The sequence below is a fragment of the Equus quagga genome, chromosome 3, assembly GCF_021613505.1.
Source record: "Equus quagga isolate Etosha38 chromosome 3, UCLA_HA_Equagga_1.0, whole genome shotgun sequence".
Lineage (NCBI taxonomy): Eukaryota > Metazoa > Chordata > Mammalia > Perissodactyla > Equidae > Equus > Equus quagga.
This window is the reverse complement of record NC_060269.1, coordinates 15,944,174-15,964,452: the sequence shown is the minus strand read 5'-3', so window position 1 is coordinate 15,964,452 and position 20,279 is coordinate 15,944,174. Positions and strand designations below refer to the sequence as shown.

General features: G+C 42.2%; 1 protein-coding gene across 5 annotated transcripts in view; it reads right to left on the bottom strand.

The window, feature by feature from the left end:
* Nucleotides 1–19,723, bottom strand: part of SPRY1 (sprouty RTK signaling antagonist 1) — a 79,389-nt gene extending 59,666 nt beyond the window's left edge. Inside the window, exons 1-3 of one of the 5 annotated variants that reach the window (XM_046656163.1) lie at nt 18,016–18,230; nt 15,505–15,577; nt 14,374–15,397 (exon numbers count right to left, since the gene is read on the bottom strand). In XM_046656163.1, the coding sequence (XP_046512119.1) occupies nt 14,383–15,397; nt 15,505–15,577; nt 18,016–18,097 (1,170 nt within the window). In that variant the 5' untranslated portion in view covers nt 18,098–18,230 and the 3' untranslated portion in view covers nt 14,374–14,382. Of the gene's footprint in view, nt 1–13,164; nt 15,398–15,504; nt 15,578–17,158; nt 17,953–18,015; nt 18,231–19,579 lie in introns of those variants that run through there. The other 4 variants (XM_046656162.1, XM_046656165.1, XM_046656166.1 and 1 more) reach the window with 4 other exon arrangements.
* Between the last annotated feature and the right edge of the window lie 556 nt (nt 19,724–20,279).

Below are 20,279 nucleotides of genomic sequence, written 5' to 3'. Positions count from 1 at the left end.
AATAAGTTACCAGGGGATCTCAGACATGACCTAGTCTTTAGATTTTTTTATCGAGAGAGCGGACTACACATTACAAGGGTAGATGTGAAGTTTAAGTACTAAAATTGAGATTACTTTTTTTCAGAAAAGAACCCTCCACCTCTTCTGGCTACAGTGCTGGGAGAGAGACTGCCATAATCTCCTTGAGGACAAAGCCTCCACCATCTTTCTCTGCTTGGTCTTTGGCCAGTATGTGGGGCAAGGTAGGTCCTTTATAGCTGTTGAAGATTGAATACATCAATTAGTCTGTCAGCACAGCTACAAACCCACTTCGTCATGAAGTGGACATAATATGTTTCAGGGAGAAGGGTTGTCTAAAAAATATTATTTATTCAGAGTAGAGTATTGAAATAAAAACCCCATCACTATACACTAAGAGGGCAAGAATGCACTGTTTTCTACGCATTAGGTATCTAAGACCATTTCATAAGGATATTTGTGGCTAATGACTACATGTGATGTCAAACAAAAATTTCTTAAGCTGGCATTATTTTAACCCACAGGTGGATTCTAGCATTGAATTTCTAGAACATAAAAAATTGTCTTGAGTAACTATCAACAAGTTACGAAAATTATCCACCCCGTAAAACAGACATAGATAAAGTAAATGCACCTTAAAGTGACAGTTTCTCCAGCATTTCTTGGTTACTCTTCAGTGTTTTAACAATATTCTTTTTTCTCCTACTTTTTAAAAGTTTTGTGCTCAGTCATATATGTGACCCAGATATTCAACACCACCTTGCTAATGCTAAGACAGCTATTGTATCCGTAAAACCACTGCACAGTGTCTAAATCAGGAGCTGAATATGTTCTTCTACCTTTTATCGGCTCTAAAAAATGCAAAGCAAACATTATCTATTGTTAATTACCTGTAAAGTAGGGCTTTAGCCACTTCCCCTGTTTCTAAGAGCCCTGAAGTGAAACCTCTAAAAGAAGTCACCCATTGTTTTCAATTGTGCAAGGGCCAGGAGCAAACAGGGCTCAAATTGCAGCTCTGAAAGGCCACAGGAAATTGGCATACCACTAATCTGCACTCAACTATTCAAGGAAACAAAGCCCGCATTCCTGCTGAAAAACTCACCAGTAGAAACCCAAGGCAGATCTGTTCAGTAAGGACCGCAGAATAAATCTGCAGAAATAAAAGTTTTAATTAGAGTGCCATGAGACCTGGCTCTAGTTTCCTAGCTCTGAGAGTAACATGCATCATTTAGATTTCTACCTAGTCTTCCCAATTTTCCTCAAAATGAGACTATATAATTAGAATCCTTCCACTTAATAATTTGAGCAGGGACGGGCTTGGAGGGGACGATATAGTAAGAGGGCAACTGTTCCTACAGAAAGCTGAGTTATGATAAACTCGTGTACTAAAATCCTAAAAATCCAAGGTAATTTAAATTTGCTTTTGTGTATTTAGCCTAAATGCAACAACGTTGTTTCTAAACCCTAGGAATGGAATGCAATTAAGAAATTGGCTAGATTATCTTTGACACAGAACAGCACGATTTAAAATGAAACTTCCTATAAAATTCAAGTATGAAAATAGAGATGATTTTTTCAATTGGATCCTCCATCGTAGCAAAAGTCATGGGCAAAACACTGACGCCTCATCCGCTGGTGGGACATACCCACTTGTTCTTACGTAGTGAGCATCGAAAAGACAGCAGAATGAACTGACAGAGTCAGGGAAGTTAGATTCTAGTCTCAACTTTATTAATAAATGGGAAAATCGTATTTTCTCACTGGGTCAAACTTCCTTATCTATAAAATTAGACTAAAAATTTGGCCTCTCCTGAACTCACAAGTTTGTTGAAATACCAAAATTGTATAAACCTAGGTACTTACAATCATGTTTTGGGCAATATACAAGTTGAGATATTACTGTATTTACTAACAATAATGCTTTGATTTGAATGACAACTTATATTACATAATATTATCATAGATCTATCCAAAGAACATTCAAAAGCATTTATGGCCATTGTACATTTGAAAAAAAGGACATTTTGAAGAGTTTCACACCTATGCCAAGTTCAGCAAGAAGAGTAAACAATAGTTTGGTATCCAGGAGAAAGAGCATTAGCACCTAAGAAGCTGAGAAGGGCTGTGGCATTCTCCAAGATTCTCAAGTCAACTCAATATTAGTTGCTCTTAAGGATACTTTTGACTCTTAATGGAAAAGACCAAGGGGTTTGCATTATGAATAACTAAGAACTGATTAGTAAAATGAAGTGGTAGATAATTCCAGGCACTTCCATGTCAGGCCTATTTGGGATGTTATAGAGAGGATCCATTACTATGGTGAATGAAAGGTAAGACCATTAAATGACCTATAATGCCTGTCTCTTCTTGTGCCAAAATTTCACTGCCCCGATTCTTAAAACTATTCTCTTCTGGAAACTTTAACATGATCAATGACATTACCAGAATTGTCTACAGCAAATAATTACATAATTTTTTTGGAACTCTATTGACTAGTATAGACAAGACTAAAATGATTTAAAGCAGGTTACAGATCATACCAGAATATGTATTTTATTAATATAGTAAATGCCATCCTGGTGAGGAAAAAACAAGAGCCAAATATGGGTTTTTACGACTCAACTGTAAAATGCAGGAAAAAAATCAATAAATATTTATCGGTGCCTACTATGGGCAAAGCACCTTTGGGTACAGGTAAGTCTACAACATAATCTCAATCTCAAAGAAGTACAATATAAAAGGAGAGACAAGACATAAACTTTGAAGAGTGGCATTAAATGTCACCCCAAAATATTCCACTTCAGCATAAAGATTATTTGGGGGTAAAGGCGTAAAAAAACAGCAGGTGAAAGAAGGGCACTCTGATCTCTCTTCTTCTTCCTGAAAGCAGGAGATAAAACTCTTATGTGAAAGATGCTCTCCTAGTACCAGAAGGAAAGGAAAATTCTTAATACCAGAGATGGCTAGTGGAGGCCAAGAGAAATCTGTACAAACCAACCTTGTTAAAGTAACTCCTAACTTCCTTTAGTCTCTCCATATATTTTACCTTCTTTTCCACAGTTGTCTCTCTTTGTTCAACCTAGTATATAAACACAGGCCTAGCCACTTCTTTGGGTGTTCACTTTCCTAGAGGGGCTCCCAGGCACCTGTAAAAATCTGCATGCTCTTCTCCTGTTAATCTGTTTTATGCCCATTTAATTCTCAGGCCCAGCTGGAGACCTGAAGAGGGTAAAGTTTTGCCTCCTCTACAACATTAAAGGGTAAACATTAAAATTAATGAGCAGTTTACACAATGCTCTTACTGAGGAATTTCTAGGAAAGATTATTTTGGCCTGATCCAATCAGAGAAGGTGGATTTAAACCTAGCCATAAAAGAATAGGATTAAAAAGGAAAGGCAGTCCCCGAGGTCAGGATTTGAAGGTATATTTCAGGGAACAGAGAGTGAACCAATCCCACTGGATAGAAGATTTATGTAGCAGAAAAGCAGGAGAGAAGGGTGAAAGGGCAGGCTGGGAGTCTGAAAGCACAGCCATGCATACCTAGTGCTGAGTTTTAACTTAATCCCATAGTTCATGTAAAGAGTGACTGCAGGAAAAGAAGACAGGGCAAGAGGGAGAGAGAAAACTTGAGGCTTCAAAAAGACATACGGTCTGATCAACTGGAAAAGATTAATTTTTAATATAGTTATTTGTTATGCAGTCATGCTGTAGGCCAGTAACATCATATGATAAATGACACAAATGTTTCCAAGTGTAAATCATCATATTCCAGCTAGGCAGCCACCAGCAGACACACATTTTCCATTGGGTCAAAAGGACCCAAAATTTTATTTGCACACAAAAATACAGTCCTGTGTTTTTTCCCCTTGAGAAACTGTCCCATAGGTAACATTTGAATGGCCCCCATCGTGAAATCACCGCCCTCTGCTCCGTGCAGGCTGCGGCTGGGTTAGTCATTTGTTGTGCCATAGGAAGGAGGTGACAGTTACTGCCTAGATACGTTTGTAGGGCATAACCTCAAAGGGACTTCCTCACACTCTATAGTAGAAAGGAATAAATGTTTGTTTTGAAAGATAAGCATGGGTAAGTAGGAAAAAATGCTCAAGGGCAAATACTTTTGAAAAAAATGCTTTATGAAAGAATGTTGGGTTTTGTTTTTTTCAAGAAAGGTAAGTTCAAGCAGACCTTTTTTTTTTTCAAGAATACTGCCTGCTTTTCTTCTTTCCAAAATTTGCAAGATTTTACAATCCATACAAAGCATATTTCCCCTAAGGATTAAGAAACTCCCCCCCCCCCCCATTAAAATTTTTACCTGAGAAATTAAGGGACTACATAGTACCTATTTCAGGGCTGAGGAGAAAAAAAAAGTCCCATTATCTACATAGGACTCGGAGAAATGTGGACTTTCACATGACATTTTCTTTTACTAAACTTTTGAAATCAAGCAATGCTAGCTTCCCTTAAATTCAAGTAATTCTGCTTTATAACAATCACTTCTCAAAAAAGTATTTCCAAGTCTCTACATGTGCCACATACCACCTATAAAATGGATAAAAATTGTAACTCCAATACTATCATTTACAAGCATTTCAAACCACAAGAAAAAAAACGACCAATTCCAATCCCCAAATCCTTTTGTCCTTCATTTTGTATGGCTTCTGCAAGAATCTGGATTTTACTGCGTCCGCCTATTATTATGATGAACTCTAACTAGGAAATGTAAATTAAACTCCTCTCAGTCTTCACGTATAGACAAGGTCTCCATAATGGAATAGTCCAGGCCTTTTACAAGGAGTTTTCTTATCTTTTTCTCCTTCAGCTGGTTCTCTTTCCTATTAGCTGTTTATCCTTCAGCAAATCATTTCATCTCTCTGGGGTTCAACTTTCTTTACTTTAAAATGAAGGAAAGGAACCAAGCATTGTCTAAGGTCCTTCTCAGTTTGATTTTGAGTGGCTTCAAACTATTCTATAATCCTCGTTCTCAGTCACCTAATATACACATTCCCCACCCACCCTCTTTCCTTTCTCCATCATCACTACCATTTCTCACTTTGACAAACAGACAGACAGAGAAAAATACAGAGAATAAGGAAAACCATGATACTGAAGTCGCAAACGTGTTTTAGATACTCCACTGATTTGAAATGTCATGCCTGGGCCAGGGGGTGGGGGTGGGGAACAGGGTACATAGGAAGAGTAGGGAGATTGTTTTGAGCCAATCAGGAGAAAATGGTTGGCTTGCTGAATTTCCTAGTGCTGGAATTTGGTATGTATCAGTTCAGATACATAATTCACTTTTCTGAGTGATATACAATGAACTCTGTCTGGGGAACTGGGGTGGAAGAAAGAATTAATAATTTAGTTTCTGTTTGATTTTCAAAGGCTTTGATTCTCTCCTCTGCCTTCTTGCTTCCTGCCTTCGGTCCACTTCATTACTCATTAACTGTTCTGGGAGATATGTGGTCTAGGGGGAAAAAAGAGTCTAAATCTGCACAATTAGTAGAATGTTCAGTGTGGAAAATTTTGGTCTCCTTATACACTTGATTTATACAAATGTTCTCTTTGCCTTGTATCACCAAAGATGAGCTGATCCAGCACTGGGACACCTAGATTCCTCCCCCCTCATCTTGCCAACCAACCATCTCACACCCATCCCTTTCTCTCAGTCTCCATTGCCCAACGTACACTAACCACTTTGGCCACCGTATTAACTATCTAGCTGGTCTACTTCTTCCACTCGTCTACCCTCCAGTGCTGCCTGAAGAGTGTTTCTGAAGCTCTGGTCACGTCACTCTCCTGTTTATAATCTGCTCTGTTTTCGACTATCACCCACAGGATAGAGCTCCAACTTTTTTTCATGACATTCACACTTTCCATCACTGGCTCCTATCCTTCCCACAGGCCCCTTACATTCCAAACATACTAAATTACTTGCAATTTTCCCATCATGCCATGATCCTTCCCACTAATATGCCTTTGTGCTTGTCTGAAATGCTTTTTTCTCCCTTGTCTACCTGATAAACTACTACTCATCTTTCATGTCTTCTCTGTGGAGCCTTCCCTGACTTGCAAAGACAGATGTGGTTGCCTCCTACCAGAGTGTTTCCACAGCCCCCAGTTACCAACTCACATAATAGCACCAATCACAGTGCTAAAAACTTTTGAATTACTAGTCAAAGACTGGCATCCTTAGCACCTAAGATATTGTCATTGAATACATGATTAAATGGTTGACAGAGCCAAGCAATTCTTATTTTCTCTCAAAATTTCCAGTATTGTTGACTTTAGAAACAGTATCAAAAACCCTGCAAAAACAAAAGTTCAGTTTGGTCACTAACCTCAGTATCTTTCCTTACTCTGAATCATGTAAGAATAAATCTAGCAAGGCAATCAACAAGAAATATTTATTGAGGTCCTACTCTGGTGGAACAAGCACTGTTCTAGGTATCAGAGAGCAAGAAGTTAAACTGATAAATTTTGGTTTCATCTTCATTTTCTGTTATCTTCCCTAACTGAATTGTGTTTCTGGTACTACAGCGCAAAAGCCAAAAATGACCAAAGGCAGATGCAAAGAGGAAATTATAAGTAATTCCAAGAGCAGATTTGTAAACCACAAAGTAACCAGTTAGAACTCCACAGACTCTGTAAATAACTCCGACACCAGAAGCTCTCTTTATAAAGATAGACCTCTCTACATTTGGAGTAGAAGGCAGATTCTGGGTGGCCCAGAAGAATAAAATGTACTTCTGTTAAGGAATCAAATTTACTCATAGCTTCTACTGCAAATCGGCAACATGCAAACTCTGTGAAACAGACAGCACTAAGATCTTGGACCCAATCCTTTTGCTTTCTGAAGAGCCTCATGTGCACAAAAGCTTAAAGAAGGGAATGTGACAAGCAGAAAGGTCTCTGGCACTGTGTATTATTTTGATTGAATTGACTGGTCAATCAATTTTCATGAAGATACTTTCTTTATTCAATAACAGATTTTGTTAACAGACCATTTTGTGCTATAAATGGAGCACATCCCATTCGAAATAAATTCTCCTCCACTAGTTCATTCCTTATTAAGAAATCTTACATTTCTACCAGATCTTAATTACTTAATTTATAATCCATTAGCTTAAAAACAAGTTAAAGTGTCTAAAAACATCCTTTCCAAATATAAACACCAGCCTCTAAATTTTCCTCTCCACCTCTCCCTCTGGCACTTTACTATCTAAATTAACAACTCTTCAAACACATTGGCCTCTACTTTTCTCCTTCTCTTCATCCTTAGCTCCAAAAATCTCCTCTCTACCTCAGCTACCCCTCCACACAGAGAAACCCCAGATTTCTTCAGCATTTAAAAATGGCCCGGCTTCTAAGATCAGGACTTGAAAATTCTCCTGTCTTCTAGCTGTCTCCCTTTCCTATTTCTGTACACTCCGCAAACCTGCATTTCACCCTCACTGGAACCTTGATCCAATTCTTCTGGCCTGTCATTTCAACAAATACTCAGACTACTGCCCTAAAACGTCTGACCTTTCTGAAATTCACCATTTGTTATTGGTCCCAGGTAACGCTTATTCTCTGCCTTCACTGTCCTTCTGGCCTGCTGCAAGGAATGTCTAGATAAAATCTGAAAATTGTTGAATGGTCCACAAAAAAAATTCCCCGTTCAACGTGAGCTGAGCTCCCTGCACTGCTCTTCACGTCATCAGCTCTCGACTACAGGTTAGCATCCCCATATCTAGCCATTCCAGACTTCTGCACTCCAGAACCAGGTTCAGTTCCTAAACCATCAACAGCGATCCATCAACAGAATGCCACCCTCTGCTTACCAAAATCAGGGCGCATTTGTACAACTTCTCTCTTCTCCTTCTTAAAATTCCATTATATCTTTTTCTTCCTTCTCCTCTTTTATTCTTTATTCTGGGAGAAGAACCCTTCTTGCCAAGGTCTACATGCCCCATTTAGCGCTCTCTCTACTATCTCCCTCTTCCCTCCTCTGGAATCGTGTTCCTGTAGCTTTTCCTCTGCCCCATCTCTCTTTCTTAACTGCCCTTGCTCTCTTCCCACAAAAGTGGTCACGTTTCTGTTATCATAAAAATCCTCCTCAGCTGTTGCCTGCCTCTAGTTACTTTCCTATCATCTCAAAGTTTCTAGAATACATAGTTTAAAGCTGTTACCTTCATGTACTCCCCACCCACCCATTTCCTAATCCCATGCAATCTGGTTTTTATTACCACACTTTAACCTAAATACCACCCACCAAATTTAGTCGGGAGTCTCCACAGCTTTTGACATTTAATTACTGATTTCCATCTTGAATGTCTCCTCTAGCTTCGAAACCAGACCAATCTCTTGGTGCCTATGCTTCTTTGACCACCTCTCTTATCTATTTGCTCTGTATCCTCCCTCGGCCCTCTAAATGCAGGTACATGTGTTCACGGTTTTGTCCTTAGCCTGCTTGTAATCCCATTCTTGCCCTTAGGCATCTATGCTACAGATTCCCTGTCACCTCCACGTGGACGACAGGGCTTCACTTACCTCTCTTAAACTCTACACTTTTTTCTCAATGACCTGCCTGCCACTCACCTGCACTTCAAGATATTTTCCCCGTAGAACTCCTAACTCTTCCCATCCCACATACCTCCTAAACTAATTCCACCCATTTCTTTTAACAGAACTACCATTTGCCTGTTCACGTTGGTCCAAAACCTCAGTACCATTTTTAGTTCTTTCCATCTCAAACCCACATACGAAAACTGCAAAGTCCTATAGATTGCCCATTTGCAGTATTTCTCACATCACCCCCTTCTCTCCATTCCTACTAACCTCCAAGCTAGTTCCAAACCTTAATACCTCCGGCTTTCTTTTCCCAAATTGGCCTCCTCTGTACCTTACTATCTGCCATTTTAACCTCCCACAGTTCCCCTACACATACCTACAGTCCAACTCAAAGGCTCCTGACTGTGCTTGTGCCTTAGAATCATCTGGGGTGCTTTTAAGACAAACCAAAGCCAAAGCCCCACCCCTAGAGTTTCTGATCTTACTGGCCTGGGCGGGGTCTACACACAGGCTAGTTTGTTGTTGTTGTTTACTCTCAGGTGATCTTAATGTACAGCTAACATTGAGAACCACTGCTAGCCAAACTGAACTCAGTGTTCTCAAACACAAACCTTGTTTTCTTACATCAAGTTTATTCAGCTAGTTTTGTTTGACTCCCTTCTTCTGGCACTTATTTCTCCACCCGGGACTACCATTAGTCCGCTGTACTTTAACAAATTTGCTCCTAACCTAAAACTTTCTTTCAAACCATCCTCCCCCCACAACCAACCTCTCTTCCTTCCAACCATTTACTACATGTACATATACAGCGAGTTGTTTTTTATAAAGTTTATTTTGGCAAATGGATCATGACTTCCGGTAACTCACTCTCTGAACCTGGCTTTCTCATCTCTAAATTAAAGAAGATGGATGAGTGACCTCTTAAGTTTCTTTCTAGCACCAAAATTATGATTCTATGATTATTTTATCAAAACATGCTCTCAGACTACTGGTTAATGATGGAAGCTTCTAGTATAAATTCTCAAATTACCTAGTTCAGAACAGTTCTAGGTTCTCTGATGGTTTTTGCAATTACAATTATTACCACATCTAACATGATTCAACTATCTGACAGATAACACCAATCTTGTTTAATAGTTCAAAATAGAATATTTAAATCTGCTTTTTAATCACTGTACTTCTAATGCAACCAGAATAATGTTAAGAAGGACCATCACACAAGTTCTTAAATCTAGATGCCAAGTTACTATTACCTTTTACAAATTGATTCAATCAATTTGCTCTATTATTAACACAGAAACCTGACCAGAGGAAGCACACATGCTCAGTTTTCAAATGAAGTTAACTTTAATATTAGCATATGAAAAATAATCATGGCAATGAAGTCATTTGCAACTTATTCCTGATAGCCAAGTGCAAATAATGTATGCCGAAAAACAGTCCATTTCCTAAATTATGGTCAAATGTATTAATTATAAAGGAAAAACTTTCTGGTGAAGAGAATGGAATGGAAAGGCAAATGTGCAGCATAAAGCTACTGGGCTCGCTGCCGGAAAATCCTGTGGGAGCGAAGAGTCCTGGCTCTACTCTAGCTCTCTCGGACACTTCCCCTTCTCAAACTATGTCTTTGTTTCTACATGCTCAAAATGAAGACATCGAGCTAAAAAAGCAGTTCCAAAATTGCCTGATAACATCGCCCAAGAAGCCTTTTAAAAATACAGAATACCAAGCTCCTCCCCTGGAGATCCTTCTGATATAATAGGTCTGAGCTATGACACAGACTTCTGAGTTTTTAACCTAACTAGTGACCTTGTTTTTTTCATATATGGTTGAAAAACGTTAAGCAAGATATACTCTGAGATCTGGCTCTAGCATTCTGCATACAGAATAATGTACATAGTAGGTATTCAATAAATGGAGCAAAATGGCCTGGTAATAGTCTGAGAGAATATTAGAAGAGTTAACAACATGTCAATTAAGTACATGGCTATTTGGATTCTATCTAATCAGCGAAATAATGGAAAAAACAGTCTTCAACTGGCAACTGACCAAAAGGAGGATTTAAAGTTTGTTTTTAAGATGTTTAAAGACACCAAACTCTCTCTTGCAATTAAATTATATATATATATTCATATATATATATATATAGTAGGAGGTAGGATAGAGTTTAAGATGAGAACTGTCTAGATACCTTTATTCTCCTTGTTTCAACAATATTTCAAATGTTTCCAAAAGGCAGTGTACTTTTTTGCTAAAGAGCTATACATAAAAACTGCCATGAAATACATCACACTATTTTTAAAAAATGCAGATTTAGGAAAAGGAGACAATTTCAAAAATTAAATCAATCTTCTGGAAACGAACCCTCCGAGTGTGGTTCCAGTCTAAATTTTAGGGCAAAAACATGACTAGTTTTCAGCTCAGTTCCTTTCGCCTTAAAGACCCCTGTTTTTTAATTTTATTTTTCTTAGTAATAACGGGAATGTTCTATGGTTTGGATTTTGAATACCATATCATAATTATAACAGACTATAATTTAAGGATTCACCTTAGGCCTTCACAAATAGAAGCATATCTACTTTTTCACATTTCATTTTTCTGCTAGGTTACATTTTATAAGCTCTGTTGACAGGAAACTACTCAATTACAGAAATCTTGTATTGGTTTTTATTCCCAATTACATTATCTAAAACTTCTCTCAAACGAAAAAATTGGCAGTCAAATAATATGCTGGAAAGGAACTATTTAACAAAAATAGTCATTCTGTCAAGCTGTAGCTGTAGAGGAAGAGCGACAAAATTGTGGAATAAAAAGGAAAGGAGGTTAGCCCATCTATTTGGTATGTCATTTTTCACTTAGCAGTAGCAAATAAATGGCAGTGGCATTGTAAGAAATTTCAGTTTTGTTAATGCTTTCAAAGCCTCAGCACTTAAAAGTGACGATCAGTATTATTCAAAAGCCCAGGATTCATAAGCACTTCTGAGGACACACCCTAATATTCCTTCCTTCTAGGTTTAAACCATCACAAAGGAGGAAGTTTTGAATCAGAGTTTATGCTTTGCCACCTGACAAGGCTGTTAGAAGTCTGAACCTCTAACCTATTGTTATTTCCAAATATTGGCCTGCCATTCCACCAGAATACATAGAGCCCCAGAGCAGCAGGCCACCAGCTTTATATTGTCATTTTAACGCATTCTGCACATAGCCAGAAGTTAAAACTCCACAGCATACCTCATTCGCACAAAAGTTATAAATTTCTTTCAATAAAAGCTGCAGCTTCTTAGTCTGGTTATTATAGCTTCAGACAGCTCTTATACCAACTCCTAATGATACCAAGGGTCTGAATAACAGAAAAAAACTAGTATTTTAAGGGAGTCTGTTTATACACTTCATTAAGGAGCCAAATCTCAACAAAATACCCAATGTTACGGGACTAGTCAAAACATAACTTGCATAGAGAGGAAATAAGTTCACATTTTGAAATACTATAGATTGCGAAGTAGTCTCCAGAACGCAAATATTCATTTTAAAAAACACTTCTGCTTTCAGGGCATAGAGAAAATATTTGATTATATCAAATGTCACAGCACCAACTAATAGGTTTAGTGGCTCGATGGGACAGCATTAAAACAAGTTTCTATCACTTATGCCTTGTCTGATTAAAAGAAAATCAAACTCTATTCACAAAGAACAAATACTCCCAAAACTTGTAGCCAAATCACCTAAGAGCAAAAGACCCAAACAAAACAGCTGGCTAAGAGTTCTGATAGCCTAAATCCTGGGTCCAAATTGTCAACATATTATTCTCAAATGCAGAGAATTATTCAGGTCTGACACATCGCTTAGGCAGAGGGAGTTAGTGACACCGAGTCTGAGCGTTCACATGAACAAAATTTTATCAGACCCAAGGATTCCAGCTATGTAGCAGTCTCAGCAGACTAAGACATAATTTACTCTTTCTACAGTATAAAGTTTCAGGCCCTCAGATTTCTTATTCCAAAGGACATAGAGAAATGTAATTTGATCAGGCCACATTAAAGACTTATTAAAGGAAATGGAAAGGTAGGGACAGAAATGTTTGTAAACGTTTTGATGATGTGAACTCTTCCCTTGGTGCACTCTAACTTCTAGAAGGTTTTATGAAAGTGACAGTGCCAGAGACTCCTAGCAAGCCTAGAGAACTAAGTTCTTCAAGTTTTGCTGATGAAGACTAATTTCTGATTCACCCAAGAGAGTTAAGATAAACATTTTTAAAAATTTACAGATACATCCCATTCCAAGAAACTATGATAGACACAAAACCTATTGCTTACAAAATATCCAAAGTAGGGAGTGATTGCTAATATTAGTTACAAAAGATTTCCACTCCCTAAAGTGATTCACTTGGGCATTTGCTGAAACAGAATTTGAATTACAAAATTTTTATTAATACATTTTCCAGGAAATATCTAGTTCAAAATTTGAGCCCACCTGTGTCTAGATTCGGTATGTTAAAGGAAAGAAGTAAAATGCATGTGCATGAAGAAAGAGTCAAATCAAATGACAAAAATCACCATATGATACAGGCTAATAAATGAAGAAATCAAGAGACAGTTTCATTAATTAATATATTTTCTGCATTATAGTTAACATATGTACTTTCTTTGTGTCACCTTATTTTCCGTTACGTATTGATATTTTGTTATATTCAGACATGAGTACATTTCAACAGTCTTTTGCAATAAATATCATAAAATAATAGAGATTCGCATAATAAATATTCTTTACAATAAAAAAGTTTAACAGACTTTTGTCTTAAAAATAGTCAGAATTCAACTTTGTGATTTATACATAAAACATACAAAAAGCACCACAATTTGTGGTTAAGGCAATGAAAACACAGAAAAGATTAGAACTACTCAGCTGTTAACTAACCAAGGGACCAAAAGGACCATTAAGGAGCCAAGATCACTTGAGGCAGCATAGTTCTGTGACACCTATAGATTGATCAGCTATAAATATCAACTTCAGTTAGCCAAGTGCCCTCACTGACAAGAGAAATTTGGTGAAAAGCGTGGGGTGTGGAAGGAAGGTAGTTGAATCCTTCACAAATATGAAAGCTAGAATAAGGATGAGCAAGATACAACCAATATATCTCCAATGTGAAGATTTACAATGTAAAGCAAACCTAAAATTACATAGAAAAACAAAAATACCTGGCATCTCTAGAATAAGATAATGCCAAAACAGAGGAGAGAGAGTTTTGAGGGGTAAAAGGAGAGGGCAGTGGTTAAAGGAAAGTTTTTATGTTATAACAAAAATATATCCCCCCATGCTACTTAAGGGTCCAATGCTATGAAGATAGCCCTAGTTGGAGACAGACTTAATACACAGCTTATTTAAGCAATTAAACGGTGGCTTCTTTTAAACCCAATTTCCCTGCTCCCAGAGCTCCCAATCAAACACAGCTCTAAATCACTGTGGTCTGGGTGTGTGTGTGTGGGTGTGTTCATGTGTACAACTTTGGAAAGTTGCTTGCAGAACAAAAAGGTTACACAAAAGCCCACTGGCTCTCACTCAATACCCTCTCGAGTGGATGGCAGAGGCTCTTGTCATAAGTGGGAGCCAGGTGCAGTTTCACAGTCCGCTATTACTGAAGATCATCCATTAGAGAAGAGCAAAATCCATTGAGTCAAACCTTGGGAACAGGGAAGAGAAGGCAGGAAACAGGGGAAAATTGTAAAGAAAATAAAATCAGTATCTAATAGAATCTTTGTTAACAGCCACAGCTTGAAAGCTAGAAGTTCAGGAGGTCCAACCCACCTCCAAAAATCATGATGGTTTACCCTGACCCCGGGAGGGGCAGCTCTCCAGCTTACAATAGACAGTGTTGGAGTTCTTACATCTGCACCCTGGGCGATGGATCCAGTCGTAACACCCCCTGCACAGCTTCAGGCATCCCTTGGCAGGAGGATAACAGAGTAAGCAAGGTAAAAAGAGAGACATGGCTCCCATACATAGGTACCTAGAGCAGCAGTGTGACTGTGAACAGGAGCAAGGATTATCCGAGTAAGAATCCCCTTCATCGTCATTGGAGCAGTGGTAGAAGATGCCCTTGACCAGGCACATGCAGGTTCCATATTCCACCATGCTCTCAGCAGAGCAAAGGCACTGCCGGTTACAGGCCAAACAGGATGGCAGGGTCCTGGGAGCTGTGCATTCTCCACACTTGCACTTCCCACACTGTTCACAAATGAACTTGTGCTGGGTCAGGTCCTCTTTCAAAGAACCCTTCAAGTCATCCACAATCAGTTGCTTGGGCTGGGTCCGGATTGCCCTTTCAGACCTGTGACTGGGGACTGGTCTGGTTGGTGGTGACCTTCCTAACAGCCCCTGCTCAGAAGAGGCACTGCTGTTGCTCCCAGAACTGGCGGCACTTCCAGTGCTGGTGGATCTGCTCAAAATGGGGCCTCTGGCATTACTCGACAGTCCTGCATGTCCCAGGTGGCTTGTAGGTCTATGCTCATAGTTATTATTCACATTAATTGGTATGATTTCATGAGTCCTTTCATGCTTTTCTTGCCGTGGTGCTGTTCGAGGAGCGGGTCTTTTCACCACTGACGGCCCTTCTGTGTATTCATTGCTGCCTCTGATGGCCTTGATCTGGTCTAAGGACAAAATAGCAGCAGGCTGAATCTCTCTCTCATAGTCTAACCTCTGCCGGCTATCCAAAGCAGGCTGCTGGATCACAGCTAATGAACTGCCACTGCCATGTTGATTTGGGGGATCCATGTGTAGTGATCTCGAATTCTGGCAATCAGTGGAAACCTGGCATGCATCTGAAATCCTAAAAGGAAATCAAAGATGAAAAAAACAGAAAGAGAGACAAAATAAATGACAGGAAGCACGTTTTTGGGGGAAAAATCCTGTCAAGTCACAAATTGCCTAAACCACCTGGTAATGATCTCCTTCATCAGCGGATTACAATGATGCCGGGCTCCTGGCCAGAGTCCAATTCCAAGAGAGGCTGAGGACCACATCACAGAAGAAGAATGTAAGCAAGAGACCCCATGCCATAAAAATTAGGAGTTTTTTCAACTTCTAAAAAGCAGAATCAAGAAGTAATTCTTTCCTGTTTGTGAATCTAACGAACAATTAAAATGGAGTATGCCCTGGTAGGGCACATTGAGCATGAGTACTGGAATAGCTCTCATCTAAAGAGAGCTCAGTATCAGTTCATCGGTGTTGTCCATAAAGGAAAAGATCCACTTTTAAAAAGTTAAGAATGGTTTTGGTGCTGTTGCCTTTGTGTTATCTGTTTGCTGTTATAAGAATTAGATTAATGATGAGGAAATAAGTCACGGTATACTTCATGCATTAAAAAAAAAATTCCACGATATTCCAAAGTAAAGTGGAATCTCAAAACCGGTCATTTTCAGTAGAAACTAGGATTTTAAAGATAGCTCATTATCAATCTACAAGATGCAGAAATGAATACAGACAAATACAACCGTTCCTGGTATCTAATAGCCAGTAAAGCACAAGAACAAAACTCAATGCACAGTTCTGTGAATGTGAGAGTATTCACATTGGAAATCATGAAAGGGTTTTTTAAAGTTTAAATAAGGGTTCAATCACATAACGAGATGACATTCACGGACAAATAAGTGTTGGCCTTTAAATCAGTGGGGGGAAATTCTGGCCATTTCAATTATCTCTATTTCCTCGAATTTAAAAATCTGCATTTACATGACACATCTTGATTTTCAAAAGTACTGCCAACTCTGAATCAATGTGCTTCTTGTAATAAAATAAGTACAGTAATATCCTGATAAAAAGAAGCATTTGTCTTTCCATACCAACAGTAAATTATTTCTAACATAATGTATTCTTCGTAAAACAAAATACCAAACAAGTTCCCGTTTTCAGTCAATGGTAAACTGGAATATTTTTCACACAAATTCCTTCCAAAGATTAGATCCAGTTCAAGAATGAAAAGAAAAAAACGCCAATCCTCCACTACCACCTTGAGCTAAAAAACGCCAGCTTAAGGAATAAAGCAGAAAGAAGACCGTTTCCTCTATTAACTACACTGAAAGTCCCTAGTGTCTTATATGTCAACTTCTTGGAGTTCCCCTCCCTCATTCTCCCAACTCAGATCTCCCAAATTTCTACTGTATTCTACCTTCTCTGCACAGGATGAGGGGAAACACATTCATAACCTGCTGGGTTTAGCCCTGGAGTCCTAAGGACTGTTAAAAATATTCCATCGTTACTCTGCACAGTATCACCCCCGCGCCACCCCCCGCAAAGAGGATCTGTAAGTCCTAAAGATTCCACCCGAAAGAAAAAACCGTGGAGAAGGATTCGCAGGGTGTAGCAAAAACAGCAGGCACAACTTTAATCGGAGTTGGAAATGAGAGCTGTAACAAAGTGCATGCTGGCTGGTAAACTCGATGACCAGATCAAAAGAAAAAGCAAAGAAAATGAGCCACCTCTGATCCGAAGCAAAGCCCCTTTTCACGCAGTGACAGTCCTCGAGCTCTCCCCAGACACGCTCACCCGCTCTCGACAAACTCTCTTCCCCCAGAAAACACGAATCCAATACCTTTTCGGACAATCCCATCACATCCTAAGGACCAACGAGGACTTCCAGAACATTTGTGAGTATCCCACCAAGGTTTCCTACAACCGTGAAGAGCCCTCGGAGCTAACGCAGGCGCCAAAGGAAGCCCCGGGCAGGGAAGGTGATGAGTAACTATCTGTCTCTACTCTAAAGAGGCCGGTCCCTGGAGCGCGGGGGGCGGCGGGCCGGGCCGGGGCGCCGAGCCGCGCCGCCACATCGCCCGCTCCGACGGCGGCGCTGCGCCCTCTGCGAGCCGCGCGGGGAGCGGCGGGGAATAAAGAGTGACGGAGAGGAAGGAAAAGGAAAAAGTTATGAATGAAAACAAGCTCGCCCGCTCTGCCTCTCGCGGGCGGGCGGGCGGAGGGGAGGAGGCTGAGGTTACCATGACCTCAGGAGGGCGGACTTCCCCGTTAAAGCGGCAGTGCCTCGCCGCTGGCCGGGCCGCCGCTCTCCAACGGGGAGAGCGCTGCAGCCGCTGGGGCGCCCACTCGTCCTGGGGCGCCCCGCACACACACACACGTGCACACGCGCGCGCACAAGGCCCCTCCCAGCCCCCGGCCGCGGGAGACTCCTCCACTAAGAGCCCGCTTTTGGCACCAGCCGACAAGCTCCTCGGGACCCTCCCGGAAACACCCCCAAACCTCCCTGGTCTACCTTTCGCGTGGAGGGGTCCTCCGGGAGGACAACCTGCGCCCCGGATCCCCCGCTCCGGGCAGCTGAGGACCCTGCCTCGCCGCGGCCCCAGCCCCGAGCGCCCCGGGCCGAGGGGGTCGCCCCCTCCCTCCCCTCCCCGCACCTGCCGCCCCCCCCCGGCGGGCCCGGGCGGCCCCGACACTCACCTAGGCCGAAGCGGGGGCGCGGGGCCGAGCCGTGCCACCCGGCCCAGGTGCCGGTGCGGGCGGCGGCGTGCACGAGCCGCATCAACCGCGGCGGGGAGGACGAGGAGGCATCGCCGAGCTGCGGCGAGTCGGCCCGCGGGCAGGGGCGCTCGGCACGGCCCCCTTCCGGCGGCGGCGGCCGCTGCTCCGCAGCCCGCTCACGGCTCGCGGGGGCCGCGCGGCTCGGGCTGCTCCACCGCCGGGCCTTCCTCCCGCAGCCCGTCCGAGGACCAGGACACAGAAGCCCCCTCGGGAGGGCCCTCCGAGCCTCTCGGGAAAGCGAGCGGGGCGCGGCGGCGAGAGGAGTGCTGACGGCCGCCGGCGGGCGCGCTGGGCTCGGACGGGAGGCGTCCCGGGGGCCGCTCGCTCGTCGCGGGCAAGGACGGAGGGCGGCCGCCTGCCCCGCGAAAAATCCACGGCGCGGCCGTTCGAGACTCGCGGCGCCCGGGCCGGGGCTCGAACCCGTGTCCGGGGGCGGGTCCCGGAGCGGCGCAGGCCCCGGCGGGCCGGGAGCTCACGCCTGCGAGGCCGAGGCCGCCGCTCCCCCGGGGTGGGGGGTGGGATTTTTGACCCGCTGTTTTAGGGGTGGTGGTGAAAGGAGCGAGGTTTGGGGGTGCGTCTCAGAGGCAGAGGCGGGGCGTCGTCGCTGGGCCCCCGCGCAGGTCGAGGCACCTTCCCGATCCCGCACGCTGGGCCGGTTGGGGGCGCGGCGTCCCCGGGAACTCTGGTCCTGGCGGTCAGCCCCTCCTGGGCAGCGCGCGCTCCCAGGGCTCCGACCCTCCGGGTCCACGGCCGAAGTGGCTGCTACAGACGGTTAGAGAGAAAAACACGTTCATTTCCCTTTCTCTCCGGGCGCTTGGACGCGTAGCGCGCTCGCTCGCGCCGGCGAAGAGGGGAGCAGGGCGGGCCACTCGCCAGCTCGCCCGCTGCCCGCAGCCCGCTGCCATGTGCTGGCTGTTGCTGCTCCCCGTGATTGACAGGCCAGCGCACAGTCGGCGTGTCAGCAGCGAACCAAAGTAACATGCAGTCTTGCACGTTTTTGCCGAAGTGCTTTTGCCCCCTTGGAATGCCTAGGAGTTCAAACAACGTTCAAGCAACGCCTCTGCACATTGGAAATCAATACACAGAGACGGGAAATTCAGGTTTTAAACAATTGCTTCGCTCGGGACTCGGTCGCCAACAATGCCTAAACAAACATTCATTTGGTCCACACACCGAGCCCCTCTTCGGCATAAACCACCCTGTTTTTCACACATCCGACCGTTTCAGATTTTAAACTTGTTACTGTTCGGAAAAGTGAAAAAAAAAAAAAAGGAAAGGAACCTGCTTTTTCTTTTAGCGGTAGCATTTACTTTAAAAGCATTCGTTTTAGCAGTGGGAATGCTCCTGGTAATTTGAAATGCAACCAGTAATCTTAGTTCTAAAGCGAGTTCAAAGGAATGTTCAGTTCCTTGCACAAGCCAACATTTCTCACCTAATCTTTCCTAAAATGTCTATGGAAGGAAAGGAAGGAAACGGTTCTTACCTAACGCAAAGATTGGAAATTGCTTTTCAGGCACATTTACAGCGACTGTAGCTGTTCCTTATCCAAGGCAGGGAGCTCTGTCTGCTGCTATCACTCTGCAAACCACTGCGTGCCTTACAGAGCGATCCCACTCTGTCTCCGCAGAATTTCTGCTCCTAGCCTCCACCTCCACCTCCACTCAGGGACACGCCTCCAGTGATATCATGTGTCAATCACATGGACTGCCTGAAAACCTGGAACAGGATTTCCCCAACAGTCGTTTCCTCTTTCGTTTATGTGTACCAACTTGGAAATGTTGCCGTGTACACTCTTTGTAATAAACATCCTCCAAAAATTTGAGATTGCTCTAGAAACCCTGCAAATGCAGCTGAAGAATAGCTTTAAGTTGAGCTATCAATCTTTAGTTATCCATTTCAGTACAAGAGCTGGTGGACTCAGCTCTTAAAGTTGAATTAGAAAATAATTTTAAAGAATAAAAGAAGATTTTTAAAAAGTGGTATGCCAAGCTATCACATGATCAGCTAGAGAGGAAATGCATATTCATGTAAAAAACATGATGACAGAACATTACAGTTCCTATTTAAAGCAAGTTCAGAAAATGCGAAATCTGAAAGTTCAAAAGGTGGCACCTTTATTGCAAATGTCGTGTAACATCGTGTCGTAAAGGTGAAATTTCCTGCTGTAGATATTTAAATAATTG